Source organism: Bombina bombina, chromosome 6 (genome assembly GCF_027579735.1).
Source record: "Bombina bombina isolate aBomBom1 chromosome 6, aBomBom1.pri, whole genome shotgun sequence".
NCBI lineage: Eukaryota > Metazoa > Chordata > Amphibia > Anura > Bombinatoridae > Bombina > Bombina bombina.
This window is the reverse complement of record NC_069504.1, coordinates 168,123,171-168,142,556: the sequence shown is the minus strand read 5'-3', so window position 1 is coordinate 168,142,556 and position 19,386 is coordinate 168,123,171. Positions and strand designations below refer to the sequence as shown.

The 19,386-nt window shown below is 38.0% G+C and overlaps 1 protein-coding gene across 3 annotated transcripts in view; it reads right to left on the bottom strand.

The window, feature by feature from the left end:
- The window catches only part of CADPS2 (calcium dependent secretion activator 2), a 1,413,577-nt gene that overhangs the window by 335,275 nt on the left and 1,058,916 nt on the right, over positions 1-19,386 (bottom strand). For all 3 annotated transcript variants that reach the window (XM_053716670.1, XM_053716668.1, XM_053716669.1), the window contains exon 19: positions 595-736. In XM_053716670.1, the coding sequence (XP_053572645.1) occupies positions 595-736 (142 nt within the window). The remainder of the gene's footprint in view (positions 1-594; positions 737-19,386) is intronic.

Genomic DNA, 19,386 nt, shown 5'->3' with positions numbered 1-19,386 from the left:
AAAAAAACTTACCTTTTAAACTTCACAGCAGCTCCAGCTTCCTCCGCCCGTCGCAAAGCCTCTTCCTGGGTCTAAAATGAGGAATCCGGCTTCCTACAATCACAGCGTTGAATCAGACACTGATTCCCCAGGGGGAATCCGTGATTAGAGGATGACCTATCCAACATTTCTGACGTCAGAAATGGCTTGCAACGACCGGAGGAAGCTGGAGCTGCTGTGAAGATTAAAAGGTAAGTTTTTTTCTCAACAGGAGTGAAATGTAAATTTTGATGAATTAAAGTGCCCCTGTTTTTAATTGAATTTTAAAAAACCAGGCACTTTAGCATCAAAATTGACATTCACTTTAAAGGAGAACAACGTTGCTGGTGAGAGCTACCCAGGAGAGCCAAGATATGGAAAAATAAATACGGATTTCCAAATTACTGCTTAATAATAATATGTACAGAACTATACATTTTAATGTTCACAAGACCAAAGTATGAGAGTCATTTTGAAAGTATAAAACGATAAAAAAAATATTATGCAAACACCAAAGATCATGAAAGCAAAATAATTGAATATTTACAGAATACTAATGCTACAATAGTGACTTACTTGACTGGCTGCCAGGTCTCTTGTTCAAAGCCTTTGTGAATGGATTGAGCAATCGAGGACTCCATGAGGTCAATATAACGGATGACTAGAGGCACAAAACATTCTTGAAGATGCTTGTGAAATTTTTTGTTGCATAACAGAGCTTCACAGGAAAAAGAGAGGAAAACATATAAAACATATCATTTTAGTTAGGTAAAAAACTATATTTATATAATGAAAGTATTCTAGTAATAGAAGCATAAACATTTTTTAAAAAATGCATCTCTGAAAAAGAAAATAAAGGGATATTGATTTTTTTCCTTTATATACAATAAATTACATAATTATTACTGCTTTATGTTATTTATCAACTCTTCATTAAACAACAGAATGTTACATTTTTTGTTGGGGAAGTACATAGTTTAAAAAAGCTACCGGGCATAATCCGTTCTTGTTTACTCAACTACTCTTTGAACCTGTGACATACTCAACCTTTCATTTGCAATCATTTTCTTCTTTGCAAATAAACAATATATCTTTCATTCAGGACCTTCTCCATTAAAAACATGCTTACCTGATAAATTATTTTCTGTCATGGTGGCGATTCATTACACATGGATTCCCTTCCTGGCCATTAGGAGGATGCAAAGTTCCCTAAAACTGTCAATAGCACTTTATCCCTCCAACCTCACTGGTATGTCAGTTAACTGTATAGCCAAGTAAGAAAAAAACATAATGTATGCTTACCAGATACATTCCTTTCCTTCCTGGCAGGGAGAGGCCACCACTTCATTCCTTACTGTTGGGAAATACAATACCTGGCCAACAAAAGGAGGCAAAGACACCTCAGCCAAAGGCTTAAATATCCCTCCCACTTCCTCTATCCCCCAGTCATTCTGCAGCGGGAACAAGGAAAAGTAGGAGAAACATCAGGGTATAAAAGGTGCAAGAAGAAATAATATAAAAAGGGAGCCGCCCATCAAAAAACAAAACAAAATCCCTGTCAGGAAGGAAAGGAATTTATCTGGTAAGCATAAATTATGTTTTCCTTCCATAAGGCAGGGAGAGTCAACAACTTCATTCCTTACTGTTGGGGAAAACTATACCCAAGCTCCAGAGGACACTGAATGAATAATGGGAGGGAACAGAACAAAGAGGTAGACCCTATTCTGAGGGCACCACAGCCTGCAAAACTTTGCTCCCAAAAGCTGCGGCAAACACATCAAACTTGTAAAATTTAGAAAATGTTTGTAAGGAGGACCAGGTAGCCACCTTACAAATCTGATCCATTGAGGCTTTGTTCTTAAAAGCCCAAGAGGAAGCCACTGCTCTAGTGGAATGAGCCGTTATCCTCCAAGGAGGCTGTCGTCCTGCTGTCTAATAAGCTAAGCGGATGGCACTACCTAACCAGAAAGATAGAGAAGTCGTAGTAGCCTTCTGCCCCTTATGCTTCCCTGCATAGATGACAAACAAAGAGGAAGATTGTCTGAATTCCTTAGTATCCTGAAGATAGAACTTCAAGGCAAGAACCACGCACAGATTATGAAGCAAACATTCCTTCACTGAAGAAGGATTAGGACACAAGGAAGGAACAACAATTTCTTGATTAATGTTACGATTCAATACCACCTTAGGGAAGAACCCTAGTTTAGTGCGTAAAACCACCTTATCAGAATGAAAAATCAGATAAGGGGGATCACATTGCAAAGAAGAAATGTCAGAAACTCTGCGCGCAGAGGCAATGGCCAACAAAATAAGAACCATCCATGATAACAATTTAATGTCAACAGTATAAATAGGATCAAACGGAGCCTGCTGCAAAACACTAAGAACAAGATTGAGGCTCCAAGGTGGAGCCCCAGATCTAAACATGGGTCTGATATTAGCCAGAGCCTTATTAAAGGAATGCATATCCAGAAGGTCAGCCAATCTTTTGTGCAATAACACCGACAGGGCAGATATCTGTCCCTTCCAGGAACTAGCAGATAGGCCCTTCTCCAGTCCATCCAGGAGGAAAGCTAAAATTCTGGCAACCTTAATCTTATGCCAGGAAAAGCCACGCTCCTCACACCAGTACAAGTAAGTCCTCCACACTTTATGATAGATACAACGATTAACTGGCTTACAAGCTGGAACCAGAGTGTCGATAACACACTCAGAGAACCCTCTTTTGGCTAAGACTAAGCATTCAATCTCCACTCAGTCAGCCTCAGAGAATCTAGATTTTGATGAACGAAGGGACCCTGTATCAGCAGATCTCTGCAACAAGGTAACCTCCACTGAGGAGATGAGGACATCCCCACCAGATCCGCAAACCACATCCTTCACGGCCACAAAGGAGCAATCAGAATCACAGATGCTTGCTCCTGCTTGATGCAAGCCACCACAAGAGCGAGAAGCGGTAATCGAGGAAAAAGATATATGAGACTGAACCTCCATGGTACTGATAGGGCATCTATCAATTCCGCATGAGGATCACTCAACCTTAACCCGTACCTGGGTAGTTTGGTGTTGAGGCAGGATGTCATGAGATCTATCTCTGGCATCCCTCACTCACTGCATATCTCTGCAAACACCTAAGGGTGAAGAGACCATTCCCCTGGGTGAAAGGATTGCCTACTGAGAAAGTCACCTTCCCAGTTGTCTACAACCGGAATGTGGATCGCTGACAGCGTACATTTCTGAGTCTCCTCCCACTCTAGTATCTGAGATACTTATCTCATCGCCAAGGAACTTCTTGTTCCCCCCTTGATGGTTGATATAGGCAACTGAGGTTATATTGTCTGATTGGAATCTATTAATCTGGAACAAACTCAGAAGGGACCAAGCCTTCAAGGCATTGAAGATTGCCCGGAGTTCTAAAATATTGATCGGAAGGGAGGACTCCTCCTTAGTTCACAGACCTTGTGCCTTCTTGGAACCCAAAATGGCTCCCCAGTTGGAAAGGCTTGGGTCAGTAGTCACAATCTCGCAGGACGGTCTCAAAAAGCACGTGCCTTGGGACAGATGATCTGGACAGAGCCACCAGGAGAGCGAGTCTCTTGACAGGCTGTCCAGCCCAATCTGTTGAGACAGATATGAATGGTCGCCATTCCATTGACTCAGCATGCATAGTTGTAAGGGTCTGAGATGGAATCTGGCAAAAGGAATGATAAAACACAAGTATATATTTAGAAGCGCTCAAAGGCTAAAGGTGTAAAAGGTATAGCTATATTGCTCTATATGGAAACTATAAACGACCCAAGATACAGAGAAAGTTAATATTTATTTTACCTGATGTGTAAAAGATATATATATATATATATATATATATATATATATATATATATATATAGCAGCACTAGGAATCTAGGAATGATGCAGGACACCATGAGTCCGATTACCTCCATATACTGAGCCACTGAGGGTCTCGAGGAGGTCTGGAGGACAAGACATGCAAGATAGCTTGCAACATCTCTAATCTGTGAGGAATATTCTCATGGATATGGAGTCTATTATAGTTCCCAGGAAATCCACCCTTTTACTTGGAGTAAGAGAACTCTTTTCCAAGTTTACCTTCCATCCATGTGATATAAGAAGACTGAGAAGGGACTCTGAATGTTCTTCCGTTAGACGAAAAGATGGTGCCTGTACCAAGATATCGTCCAGGTAAGGTGCTACTGCTGCAATACCTTGTGTTATGGCAATGGCTAGTAGAGCCCCCAGAACCTTTGTAAGCAGGCTAGAACCGCAAAGCCAGCAGCCTTTGCAGTTATGAGAATAATCTGCATATCACAGATGAAGGCGTTAGCAATTCTCAGTGCCTTAATTCCCTCCTGAACATCCTAGAGGGGAATCTCCACCTCAATGAGCTCCTAACAGAGTGTTGCACCAGTAGGTAGCTGCTCCCACAACCGCGGCTACAGCTGCCGCCGGTTGAAATAAAAACCCTGTATGTTGAAACATCTAAAAAAAGTTCCCATTTTTTTATCTATAGGCTCTCTAAAAGATGAACTATCCTTCAGAGGGATAGTAGTATGCTTAGCTAGCGTGGAGATAGCACTATCCACCTTCAGGATGGAGCCCCACACATCTAATTAAAAGGACCGGGAATCATTTCTTAAAAGTAGACAAGGGAGAAAAAGAAGTTCCTACTCTTTCCCATTCGATACTAATAATGTTCGCCATCTCAACTTGCACAGTAAAAGAGTAGACAGAACCTCCTTTAATAAAAAACGAAGATGCTCAATTTTAAATCTAAAGGAGGGTATCTCCGCTGAAGAAGGTTTAGTAAGTGAAGTCTCTGACTCAGAAAGTTCACCCTCTGAAGCTACAGAGGTTAACATATCCTCGGATAGCTGGGATAGAGTAGCTAAATCCGAAAAATATTTAGATGACTCTAGGTCAGGAGAACTATGTTTAGCCTTTCTCTTGCGTTTGTTAGAGCAAGGTAAGGCAATCAGGGCCGCAGACACCACCAATTGTAACTGCACAGTAAATTCCGCTGCAAAAAAGCTCCCTCCAGATGGAGGATTAGTTGAGCCATGGGGAACTGCATGTGTAGCGGGTAATTTAGAGAGGGTAGTAATTTCTTGGGATCCAGATTCCTGAGAAGTAGATGGCTCAGAAAGGCTAATAGAGCTATGAGTATTAGAAGGCTTGTCACCTTTCTTAGACTTTAGAACAGTTTAGGCAAATGGAACAAAATTGAGCATGCGGGCAAACCACAGCCTCCTCATAATATAAACAGGAATTATTAATCAGTACAGAAGGAGAGGAAGCTTCTAATGTAGTATCAGAGTCCTCCATAGCTTTGTATATACCCACAGAAGGACAATAAAAAAACACTTTTATTTAAAAAAACGGCACCTTAATACTTCCAATGGCTGGGGCACTCACCACCTCCTTAACTCAGACAGCTAACAGTGAAAACTCTCTCCTCAAGAGTGATGTCTGCAGCAGTATCTAAGGAAATGGAAGAGACTACACCCAGTCATGTTGTACGCAAGACAGGGCTTCCTCTGCTACGAAAAAGGGTGCCAAGCTATTATGAGCTGCACAACACTTCAAAAATGAAAGTGAAACCTGTTTGTTCCAAGCCAAAAACACACAGCCTATGAGCCTAAAAAACTCTCACATTAAGCAGATATAAATCCCCAAACTGTTCAAATAATCTTCCTGAAGGAGATATTAACCCTTGATCCTATTAAGGTATAAAGGAGCCACACTGTGACCTTGTATAGCTTTTTAAAAAAGTATATATAAAAATGGTCTTACCCTCCAGGATCCATGCTGTGGAACAGGCACAGCCTCTCAAGTGTGACAGTCTTGCAGTAGCGCTTCTGACATGGGCCTCTAGTTAACAATATCTGTCGGACCTGGTCCGACAGACATCGCTGAATACGGCGAGCAATACGCTCGCAGTATTCAGCATTGCACCAGCAGCTCACAAGAGCTGCTGGTGCAATGCCGCCCCCTGAAGACCCGTGGCCAATCGGCCGCCAGCAGGGGGGTGTCAATCAACCCGATCGTACTCGATCAGGTTGATTTCCGGCGATGAGCAGGCGGACAGGTTATGGAGCAGCGGTCTTTATGACCGCTGCTTCATAACTGCTGTTTCTGGCGAGTCGGAAGACTGGCCAGAAACACGGGGCATCAAGCTCCATTCGGAGCTTGATACATATGCCCCATGGACTTGAGTGTGTAGGAGCAAGCAGTGAAACTTGTCAACACCGATTACTCAGGAGCGGTTAGCGACAGTCTGGATGGGTTCGCAGAAAAACATTCCTTGCATCTCCAGACTCTAACTTTCATCAATATTCTCACTGAGAGGCTTACATGATTACTATCCAAATCTTCTGACACTTCTCTGCCACCTCCAATAATGAAAAAAGGAATGACTGGGGGATAGGGGAAGTGGGAGGGATATTTAAGCCTTTGGCTGGGGTGTTTTTGCCTCCTACTGGTGGCCAGGTGTTGTATTTCCCAACAGTAAGGAATGAAGTCATTGACTATCACTGCCTTATGGAAGGAAATAGAGGACAAACAAGGTAGGAAATGACAAATCAGGTGCAAATGGGAACCATCACCAAAAACAAAATTGATTTGTTGGGTGAGGTTGTGGAATTTATCAGGTAAGCATAAATGTTGTTTTCTTTCATAAGGTGCTGAGAGTCCACAATTCATTATGCTTGGGACCTTAAACCAAAACTGTGGAGTCTACTAGAAATGATGGGAGGGAAAAATTGGTAATATAAAATGGCAGAAATCTATTTTGCAGATACTGCTGCCTGAAGAACGTACCTACCAAAGGGTCACATCTGAAAAAGCAAAAACATGAAAGTGATACAATTTAGTAAAAGTATGATTCCCATGTTGCTGCTTACTGGTCTGCTCTACCAAAGCCTCATTTTAAAAGTCCAAGAAGTAGAAACAGATCTATTGGAATGAGAAGTGATACGTTTAGGAGGAGGCTTTCCTAACTCCAAGTAAACCTTTTGAGTCAAAGATTTTAACCAGGCAGCTAATGCAACTGCTAAACATTTTAGAGGACCTGAAAACGGAATGAAAGACTAGAAGATTGTTTTAAATCTTTAGTAGACTGTAAATAAAACTTCAAAGCTCTAACCACGTATAAATCATTGTCTTTCCTTCAGATTTTGTGGATAAGGACAGAGAGAAGGAAACACAATCTCTTAATTCATATTGTCATCAAAACTACTTTTGGCAGAAAATCAAATTTTGTTCTCAAAACCAACTTATCTTGATAAAAAACTAGACAAGAAGGTTCAAAGGAAAGAGACAACAATTCAGATACCCTCCTTGCAGAAGAAATCACTAGTAAAAATAAAACTTTACAAGAAAGAAGTTTTATTTCCAAAGAATTAATTTGTTCAAATGGTGAAGCTTGTAAAGTTCTGAGAACCAAATTTAAATTCCATGGTGGAGAAATAGGCCAAAGCCTTAACAAAATTTAGAATAGCAATTTTTCTATGATATAAACAAGATAAAACCAATATTTGGCCCTTAAGAGAGCTTGCAGAAAAACTCTTAACAAAACCTCTTGTAGAAATTGGAGAATTCTGGGAATTTTGAAAGAATGCACACTGAAACTATTCTTTTCACACCACAATAGAAAATTCTTCCAAATCTTATGATAGATATTTCTAGTAACAAGCTTTCTAGCCTGAATTAAAGTATTTATGACTTAATAAGAAAAAACTCTGTGACGTTAAATCAAGCGTTCAATCTCCAAGTCTTCAAAGCGAGAATCTCAAGCGTCTGATGGAAAAACTGGCCTTGAGATAGTAGATTGTGTCTTAGAGGAAGATACCAAGGTGAGAAACTGGACATAAGAACCAGATCTGCATAAGTTCTTTGAGGCCAAGTTAAAGATTCAGCCTGTACCAAGATGTTGTCCAGGTAAGGAACTAGTGAAATATATTGAGACCAGATTACAGCCAAGAAAAAATCCTGGGAGCGGTAGCCAGACCAAATCGAAGTGCAATGAACTTATGTTCATTCTTAAAGGCAAAACGCAGGAATTGATGATGCTCTCCTTGAAATCTAATATTGTCATACATTGCTGTTGTTGAAGAAGGGGAAGAATAGTCCTGATAGCTTCCATTTTAAGTTTTTAAATCCAGAATTGGTCTGTAAATTCCCTAGTTCTTTGGGGCAATGAAGAAATTGGATTAAAAACCCTGGCCCTGCTCTAGAATGGGAAGTGGAACAATTACTCCCATACCTTCTAGTTCCTGAACACAGTGAAAAAAATCTTGAGCCTTCAGTAAATTTTTGGAAACATGGGAATGAATAAACCTTCATCTGGGAGGCCATGATCTGGACCGGGGCTGTATCTTCATTGTGACTTAGCGGTGGAAGAGGATTTCTTCTGCTGATAAAAACAATCTGAAAATTTGCTTTTTCCTTTAGAATACTTGCCCTGAGGAAAAAGACCACTTGACTGCCTGTAACAGGAGAAATAATAGCATCCAAATCAGGTCCAAAAAATATATTCCCCTTAAAAGGAAGAGTTAGATGTCTGGATTTTAAGCCACAAGGGCCTTCTTGTCAAAATCTAACAAAGCCATATTCTTAGCATTTAGTTTGATGATATCAATAATAGCATCACAAATAAAAGCATTAGCAGAACTAATATGTTTTATGCAAGATTGAAAATCTTCTTCTTCTGAATTCTCTGAAAGTTATGTGAAATTGTCACACCATAAAGAAGAAGTGTTCCTACAAAATCAATGCTAATAGCAGGCTTGAACAAATATCCAGCTTTGAAAACATTCTCCTGTGGAAGGATTTCAGTTTCCTATCCATAGGATATTTGAAAGATGTACTATGCTCTAATGGAATAGTGGTCCTTCTAGCTGGAGTAGAAATTTCACCATCTACATTTGCAATTGTTTCCCAAAGCTCCACATTAGAAGCTGGTAAAGTAAACTTCTTCTGAAAAATAGAAACTGTATTAAAAGGAAGACCAGGCCTGGGCAATTCCTTAGTAATGATTTCTGGAAGTGTCAGATACAGGAAAAAAGTCTTAAGGGTTATCAGATGGTGTAAACATGAGATTTCAGATTTAATCAAAACCTCCTTTAGCAGAAATCTGATATGTTGTACCTTAAACATAAAGGTGGAAGAATCTGTATCTTGATCAGAGACTGAATCCTGATCATCAAAGATAATCTCACCCTAAAAAAGACGAATCTGAGGAACGAGTATCTGACTCTATAAGTTATTGAGTAGCAGGTTTAATGTGTTGAGCCTTAGAAGGGTCTGAAACATCAGATACACACTGCTTCTTGGAGACTCGTTTGCACTTACTTGAAGATGATAGAGCCTTCATTATCTCTGACATAGTAGAAAGCAAATATTTTTTATAGATCTGAAGAAATTTCATATGGTCTCCCTTGGTCTGTGCAAACAGAAGGAGGACAGAGTACTTTAGTGGCAACGGCAGTAGATGACTGTTTAGTATGCATGAAGAGATCCATACATGAGCTACATAACTGAGCTGGAGGAAGGACATGTACTTTATTACAATAAATACATGAAAATAAATAATCAGTGGATCTACCCTCTAAAGGATTAGATGTAATGGGGACAGTTCCAGAATGCTCCATAAGGAATAATGTATAGTAGAGAAGGCTTTGTACAGAAAGCTTGTCAGGTATACAGGTACACAATGATAGTGTAGAAACTTAACAGATAGTACAAACAAAAACTATGCAGTGAATTACTTAATGAAAAACACACACCTAACAGAAAACTTTTTTTGCAAATCTTTTACACCCTCCAGGCTCTTAAAAGTTACCCACCACGCAAAGATACAGAGAGAAAAGGCCAGAAGCATCTTGCTTTGAAAATTTTAACCCCAGACAAACAACTGTAAAATTAACACTGCATAAGGTTGAGGGAGATATGAAATGTGCTAACCCGACACAAGAGTTATACACAAAAACATGAACAGGCTTTATCAACTGCATAGGAGGAAAACTGTAGCATGCTCAAGAAATCTGTTATATAATATCTAATAGCTTTAAATAAAACTGACAAAGCTGGGGCGTGCAAAATATAAGTGTGTATAAATAAAGAAACATTCACTACTAGCCCTAAAATCTATATTATAGTATCCATAATATTTGAGAACCTTTGAGTCACCTGACTATTTTGTACACTAGCATGTGTAAAATGTAATAGCCTGCAGATTGTGTGAGAGCTGAGACACAAAAAACTATAAATCTTACTTATTAAAGCATCCCATCGTACATATAAGGTAAACATCCTTTCCAGTGGTAGCCCATCCAGTACTTGGCACATTACAGTATACCAATATTGGAGTATAACGAGGCACCAACAGGGGGAGGCTAGGGACTTGTCCCTACAACACCTATGGCTAGGTTTGTGATTAACTCCCTTACTGAGAGTAAATTCTGCCACTGCCTATACTCTATACACCCTCTGTCTCTCTTGTAGCAGCTCTCTGAGGGGGGGAAATGGGACTCAACTCAACTTGAAAACCCCTCTCTATAAATTGTGAAGAACATCTCCATTCTTTGCCCACCAAAATACATACCAGTGAAGTGGAGGGATGGGGTGCTCTTGACAGTTTTAGGGAACTTTGCCTCCTCCTAGTGGCTAGGAAGTAAAAAAGTAAAACCAGGCATAATGAATCGTGGACTCAAACCACCTTCTGAAAGAAGTCCTCTGAAATCCACTTTGTTCTCTTATCAATAATCTTATATAAAAATGTTCTCTGAAACCTTTCATGTTCAGATAAGCTTAAAGGGACACTGAACCCATTTTTTTTCTTTTGTGATTCAAATAGAGCATGCAATTTTAAGCAACTTTCTAATTTACTCCTATTATCAAATGTTCTTCATTCTCTTGGTATTTTTTATTTGAAAAGCAAGAATGTAAGTTAAGATGCCAGCCCATTTTTAAGAACAACCTGGGTTGTCCTTGTTGATTGGTGGATAAATTCATCCACCAATAAACAAGTGCTGTCCGGGGTCTCGACTTTCTTTTTCAAATAAAGATAGCAAGAGAATGAAGATAAATTGTTAATAGGAGTAAATTATAAAGTTGCTTAAAATCGCATGCTCTATCTGAATCACGAAATAAAATTTTTGGGTTCAGTGTCCCTTTAATAATTTACTCCCTGTCATATACTCTACCCAAGGAGACCTATTGTTCTACTTGACTGCATTATCCTTGTAATTTTTACAGTGTTCTGTTATGGCAAGATGCTTAATCAAGAAAACTTTATCTTTGTATAACAACAATTTCATGCATTCATTGGAATTCAGAATAGAGCAAAGGTATTATCAATAGAACTACAAAAGTGAGGACAGTACAGGCTGTAGTAAATAGGCACAATACAACAGTTCAGGATCTCTGCTGGAGTTTATATGGGCTCCTACAGAGTCATGAAGGAGAAAAGAACAGAAGCTGAAGGTTGAGTACACAGTAGAATCACAGGCAGAAGAATGGAACAAGAGTTGAAGGCTGGATGCCGAGTGAAGATTAACAAATAGGAGATTATAATGAAAAAGCAACTTTTTTTACTGTTTAATTAAAGGGACACTCAAGTCAAAATTAAACTTTCATGATTCAGATAAAGCATGTAACAGTAAACAACTTTCCAATTTACTTCCATTAACAAAATATGCAGTCTTTTTAAACTTACACTTTTTGAGTCACCAGCTCCTACTGAGCATGTGCAAGAATTCACAGAATATGCATTTGTGATTGGCTGATGGCAATCAGATGGTACAGGGTAGAGATGGGCTAATGTATCGCAACATTCGAAAAATGAAATTAATTTTAACACATTCGTTCGTTCGAATCGAATTTTGAATGTTTACATAACATTATAACATTCAATCGATTTTTGAATGTTTGGTTTCAAATTTTACGATTACATTCGAATATATTAATATATTTGTAATAGTATTTCTAATGCTTTCTTTAAATGTAATATTTGAATTATGCAATATTCTATATAGAAACATTCAAAATGATATATTTGTATCTATTATGTATCCATTTGCTAGATCCCCTCCCTACCACATGAACTATTGAACTTCTGAATAGTATTTGTTAAATAGAATGTTAAATTCAAAATTTTGAATGTGGACATTCAATATAATTATAAACATTCAAATTCGAAAGTGACATTTGAAAACTGTAAATAGCATTCGATTATATAATTTTTAAGAATATTCGTTCTTATTAACATTCGGATTTATAATTCAAATTTTGGTAATAACATTCGTTCTAACATTCGAATTCGGAAATTTACACATTTGCCCATCCCTAATACAGGGGGAGTGGATATAGATAGATATGCTACTCATTTGAAGTTCAGACTAAGTGCTATTGCATTGTCTTTTTAGCATACATGTGTCAATTAAGCAAATCTAATGTATTTACTGGTCCTTTAACCCCTCAATGACCACAGCACTTTTCCATTTTCTGTCAGTTTGGGACCAAGGCTATTTTTACATTTTTGTGGTGTTTGAGTTTAGCTGTAATTTTCCTCTTGCTCATTTACTTTACCCACACATATTATATACCATTTTTCTCGCCATTAAATGGACTTTATAAAGATACCATTATTTTCATCATATCTTATAATTTACTATAAAAAAATGATAAAATATGAGGAAAAAATTGGAAAAAAAACACACTTTTCTAATTTTGACCCCCAAAATCTACAACAACCAAAAAAACACCCATGTTAAATAGTTTCTAAATTTTGTCCTGAGTTTAGAAATACTTTGTTTATTTTGCAAGTTATAGGGCAATAAATACAAGTAGCACTTTGCTATTTCCAAACCACATTTTTTCAAAATTAGCGATAGTTACATTGGAACACTGATATCTTTCAGGAATCCCTGAATATCCCTTGACATGTATATATAAGACATCCCAAAGTATTGATCTAGGCCCATTTTGGTATATTTCATGCCACCATTTCACCCGCCAAATGCGATCAAATACAAAAAATTGTTCACTTTTTCACAATTTTTGTCACAAACTTTCGGTTTCTCACTCAAATTATTTACAAACAGCTTGTGCAATTATGGCATAAATGGTTGTAAATTCTTCTCTGGGATCCCCTTTGTTCAGAAATAGCAGACATATATGGCTTTTGCGTTGCTTTTTGGTAATTAGGCCGCTAAATGCCGCTGCGCATCACATGTGTATTATGGCTAGCAGTGAAGGGGTTAATCAGGTAGCTTGTAGGGAGCTTGCAGGGTTAATTTTAGCTTTAGTGTAGAGATCAGCTTCCCACCTGAAACATCAGACCCCCTGATCCCTCCCAATCAGCTCTCTTCCCTCCCCCACCCCACAATTGTTTCCACCATCTTAAGTACTGGCAGAAAGTCTGCCAGTACTAAAATAAAAGGTATATTTGGTTGTTTTTTTATAGCATATTTACATATGCTGCTGTGTAGGATCCCCCCTTAGCCCCCAACCTCACTGATCCCCCACCAAACAGCTCTCTAACCCTCCCCCTCTACCTTAAAGGGCGCCATCTTGGGTACTGGCAAAAATTCTCACTTTTCTGTAGTGTAGCTCCCCCCCAATCCAAGACCAACCCCCCACCCCTCCAAGAGCCCTTAGATTATTTTTAAATAGCCCCTTTCTGACTTTCTCCCACGTATATTATCTTTTTTTTTTCTGTAGTGTAGCCTGCCCCGCCCTGTGCACGCACCCGCACGCCATCCCCCATGAACGCGCGCCTGTGTCCTTGCATGCCCCTGTCAGTCCCGCTCACAATCCCACCCCCTCCACATCACACAGCCCATCGATGGCCGCCCATCCGCCTCCCACCCACCAATACCGGCCATCGATGTCTGGTGCAGAAAGAGCCACAGAGTGGCTCTCTCTGCATCGAATGGCCATGCAGGGTTATTGCAGGATGCCTCCATATCGATGCATCACTGCAATAACCGAAAAGCAGCTGGAAGCGAGCAGGATCACTTCCAGCTGCTTTGCAGACCGAGGACGTCCAGGGTATGTCCTCAGGCGTTAACTGTCTTTTTTTAGAGGGCATACCCTGCACGTCCTCGGTCATTAAGGGGTTAATACTAATATCCATCAATTTATGGAGGATGTCATTACATAAAGCATTTTTCTATTAATTAAATGCTACAAATCCTGCAACATACTCCCAAAAATAATCAATGCAGGAGATATTTATTTTCTGTCCCTAACTGGACAATGAAAAAATTAAAAAAGCCTGACAAACATACTCAAAAGGCTTTTTAACAGGTGTTTTCTGGTCACAAAACCTGCTAATTCTACAATTGATGCATTCATTTTACATATATACTTTGAGTACATATATTATAATTCATATTTTACAAAAGTATATACAGTATTACCATAAATGAAATCAGGCAGAAAATAAGCCTATAAGCAACTAAAATCTAGGTATGGGAAATTATGGGTGCAGGAAATATTACATATGCTACACAAATTTATGTCACCAAATATTATACCTAGTCAAAAATGTTACAATCCTACAACTGAAGAAATACACTTAAATAAGACATTTCTGAAAACATAAAATGCAGGTGTCGCTTGTCCAATTTTAAAAGCCTGTAGATTAACCTAATATGCAATATGGTGAACTAAGAGTTCCTCATTTGAAAGAAAACTGAAAAATAATCTTTGATACGGCATCCGTGTGAGAGATTCCCAGTGGGATTCCCACCTCTTCATTTCCTAATGAGTTTTTGTATAATGAGCGCTGACTTTGCCAGTCACTCTGCGCTCTATTACAGCTAATTTGACTCCACTTCACTCTCTCTGATAATTATTAACACTAGCCATTTTATCCTCACGAGGTTAGATTCAATTTTTTGTTTTTTGCTTTTTATTTCACTCTTTATGAGGAAGAAAGTTTTCAAGAATATGCCTCATTTAATGTTAAAATAGACCATTTATGACTTGTTAAAGTAAGGTAGTGTTAGATTTATATAAGCAGGGAAAAGTATTACTACTTATTTGAATGCTAGTTGTGTGAAAATGATGTTAATTAGGGCATAAAAAGTAAGTTTCACAGGGGAATCAGCTCTCAATATAATGGTCATTTACCAGCAAATCTTTCACAGATAAAATGAGAGCAACAGCAAATATTCTACTGTGTTGTAAAAAAAAAAAAATATCACTGCACAGACCTACATAGTAAAACATTTTAGTTTATTTTTGTACATTTTCCGATTACTTCAGTTCAATAACATAAAACATATGTTAATACATAGAAGTAATGGTTAACCTAAGAAAAACATAATTTATGTAAGAACTTACCTGATAAATTCATTTCTTTCATATTAGCAAGAGTCCATGAGCTAGTGACGTATGGGATATACATTCCTACCAGGAGGGGCAAAGTTTCCCAAACCTTAAAATGCCTATAAATACACCCCTCACCACACCCACAATTCAGTTTAACGAATAGCCAAGAAGTGGGGTGATAAGAAAGTAGTGAAAGCATCAAAAATAAGGAATTGGAATAATTGTGCTTTATACAAAAAACTCATAACCACCACAAAAAAGGGTGGGTCTCATGGACTCTTGCTAATATGAAAGAAATGAATTTATCAGGTAAGTTCTTACATAAATTATGTTTTCTTTCATGTAATTAGCAAGAGTCCATGAGCTAGTGACGTATGGGATAACAGATACCCAAGATGTGGAACTTCCACGCAAGAGTCACTAGAGAGGGAGGGATAAAATAAAGACAGCCAATTCCGCTGAAAAAAATTAATCCACTACCCAAATCAAAAAGTTTCAATTTTTATAATGAAAAAAACTGAAATTATAAGCAGAAGAATCAAACTGAAACAGCTGCCTGAAGTACCATTCTACCAAAACTGCTTCTAAAGAAGAGAAAACATCAAAATGGTAGAATTAGCAAAAGTATGCAAAGAAGACCAAGTCATTGCTTTGCAAATCTGATCAACAGAAGCTTCATTCTCAAAAAGCCCAGGAAGTAGAAACTTACCTAGTAGAATGAGCCGTAATCCTCTGAGGCGGGAATCAACCCGACTCCAAATAAGCATGATGAATCAAAAGTTTAACCAAGATGCCAAAGAAATGGCAGAAACCTTTTGACCTTCCTAAAACCAGAAAAGATAACAAATAAACTAGAAATCTGTCTGAAATCCGAATAGCTTCAACATAGGATTTCAAAACTCTTACCATATCCAAAGAATGTAAGAATCTTACCAAAGAAGTCTTAGGAAAAGACAATAATTCCTCCCTAATGATGTTAGAATTTACAACTTTAGGTAAGAATTGAAATAAGGACAGCAAAAACCACCTTATCCTGATGAAAAAAATCAGAAAAAGGAAATTCACAAGAAACAGATAATTCAAAAACTGTTCTAGCTGAAGAGATGTCTAAAAAGAACAATACTTTCCATGAAAGTAATTAATGTCCAGAACAAGCATATGCTCAAATAGAAGAGCCTGTAAAGCCTTCAGAACCAAATAAAGACTCCAAGGAGGAGAAATTGGCTTAATAACAGGTTTGATATGAACCAAAGCCTGAACAAAAGGATGAATATCAAGAAGTAACACTACCGTATCCTGATGAAAAATCAGAAAAGGAGATTCACAAGAAAGAGCAGATAACTCAGAAACTCTTCTAGCAGAAGAGATAGCCAAAAGGAACAATACTTTCCAAGAAAGTAATTTAATGTCCAGAGAATGCATAGGTTCAAATGGAGGAGCCTGAAAGCCCCTAGCACCAAATTGAGACTCCAAGGAGGAGATATTGACTTAATGACAGGCTTGATACGAACCAAAGCCTGTACAAAACAATGAATATGAAGATGATAAGCAATCTTTCTGTGAAAAAGAACAGAAAGAGTAGAGATTTGTCCTTTCAAAGAACTTGCAGACAAACCCTTATCCAAACCATCCTGAAGAAATTGTAAAATTCTAGGAAATCTAAAAGAATGCCAAGAGATTTTATGAGAAGAACACCAAGAAAATGAAAGTCTTCCAAACTCGATAATAAATCTTTCTAGAGACAGATTTACGAGCCTAAAACATAGTATTAATCAATGAGTCAGAGAAACCTCTATGACAAAGAATTAAGCGTTCAATCTCCATACCTTCAAATTTAATGATTTGAGATCCTGATGGAAAAATGAGAAAGAAGGTCTGGTCTTAACGGAAGTGTCCAAGGTTGGCAACTGGCCATCCGAATGAGATCCGTATACCAAAACCTGTGAGGCCATGCTGGAGCCACCAGCAGTACAAACAAACGATCCATTAGAATTTTGGAAATCACTTGGAAGAAGAATTAGAGGCGGAAGGATATAGACAGAATGATAATTCCAAAGAAGTGTCAATGCATACACTACTTCCGCTTGAGGATCCCCGGACCTGAATAGGCCCCTGGGAAGTTCTAAACATATCTGGGTAAAGAGACCATTCTCCCGGATGTAAAGCTTGATTAACAGAGATAATCCGCTTCCTAAATGTCTATACCTGGGAAAAAGACCACAGAATTTAGATAGGAGCTGGAATTAGCCCAAGCAAATATCCGAGATACTTCTGTCACAGCCTAAGGACTCATAGTCCCACCCTGATGATTGACATACACCACAGTTGTGACATTTGTCTGAAAAAAACAATAAACGTCTCTTCTTCAAAAAGAAACCAACTGAAGAACTCTGAGAATGCACGGAGTTCCAAAATATCAAATGGTAATCTCGCCTCCTGAGATTTCCAAACCCTTTGTGCTGACAGAGATCCTCAGACAGCCTCCCAACCTAAAAGACTCGTATCTGTAGAGATCATGGTCCAGGTTGAAAGAACCGAAGAGACCTGTAGAACAAAATGATGGTGATCTTAACCACCAAATCAAAGATAGTTAAACATTAGGATTCGAAGATTAAAAAGTGAAATCCTAGAATCCCTGCACCATTATTCAGCATAAAAAACTGAAAAGGTTTTCTATTAAAATGAGCAAAGGGAATTGAATCCAATGCTGCAGTGATAAGACCTAAAACTTCCATGCATATATAGCAACTGAAGGAAATAATAGAGACTGAAGGTACCGAAACACGGAACCCAATAAAATTATCACTTGTCTGTTAGAGACAAAGACAGTGACACAAACTATCTGGAAACCTAAAAAAAGGTGACCCTTGTGTGAGGAATCAGGAGCTTTTGATAAAAAGATCCTCTAACCATGTCCTGAAAAAAACAAAGTTGAATCATATGAGATTCTGCAGCCTCAGAAAATAATCTGAATGAAAACAGAAAATGAAGATATGCATCTATTGTATCTAATGAAAACAAATAATGCTATCACTGACCAAAAAAAGGCAGAATAGACCATATAAATACCAATCTAAAAGATGATACGTTTATATAACAAAAAGATTTTCTATCTTTTGAACAATGAATAGATTTGAATAAAACCCCAAAACCCAGTTCCTAAAAATGGAACTGGAATAAATACCCCAGAAGATTCCAGGTCTGAGCAGCGCTTGAGCCCCAACGGGTGATCAGCCGCGTTTCAACATTACCGAAAATATATAGGACTGAAACACACTTAAGGAAAGTGTTAGCCTTACTGGAATAGCTGGAAAATAATAGAGAAAAAAAGACTTCTCACAGACGGTTTTACTCTGAATTTTGTTCTGTACCCAAAATCAACGAAATTTGGACCGAATAGAACCAAACAAATTTAAAAAAAAATCTTAACCTGCCCCTTACCAGCCGAGCTGGAATACGGCACATACATGCAAAATAGGGAGCTGATTTTTAACTAAAAAACTTCCAATTAAAAACATGTTACTTGGGAAAGAATTTAGGATTTCGTTCCTTAATAAGAACAACCAAACTAATATAAGCTTAAAGTTTTAGTCTTAGAACTCAATCTTGAAGCCCAGAGTAACCGTTAAGAATTGAATCCAATTATGAACGAAATAATTGATTATCTTAGAAAAAAAGAAATATGGATTTTTAGAAATCACAAAATTCTTCTAGCTAAAACAGCTAAAGACATATATTAAACCTCATTTGCGAAAATATTCAATAAAATGAAGACACAAATTAAATTATTAGCATGATAATCCAGTTAAAGGACCAGTCAACACACTGGACTTGCATAATCAACAAATGCAAGACAACAAGACAAATGCAACAGCATCTAGTCTGAATCTCAAATGAGTAGTAGATTTTGTCCCTTTAACAATGCTAAACAAATCATAATCATCTTAAAGTAAACAGAAAAATGAAGCAATTGCAACATCATCCAAATAAATCACAGGTCCAAGAAAAGTA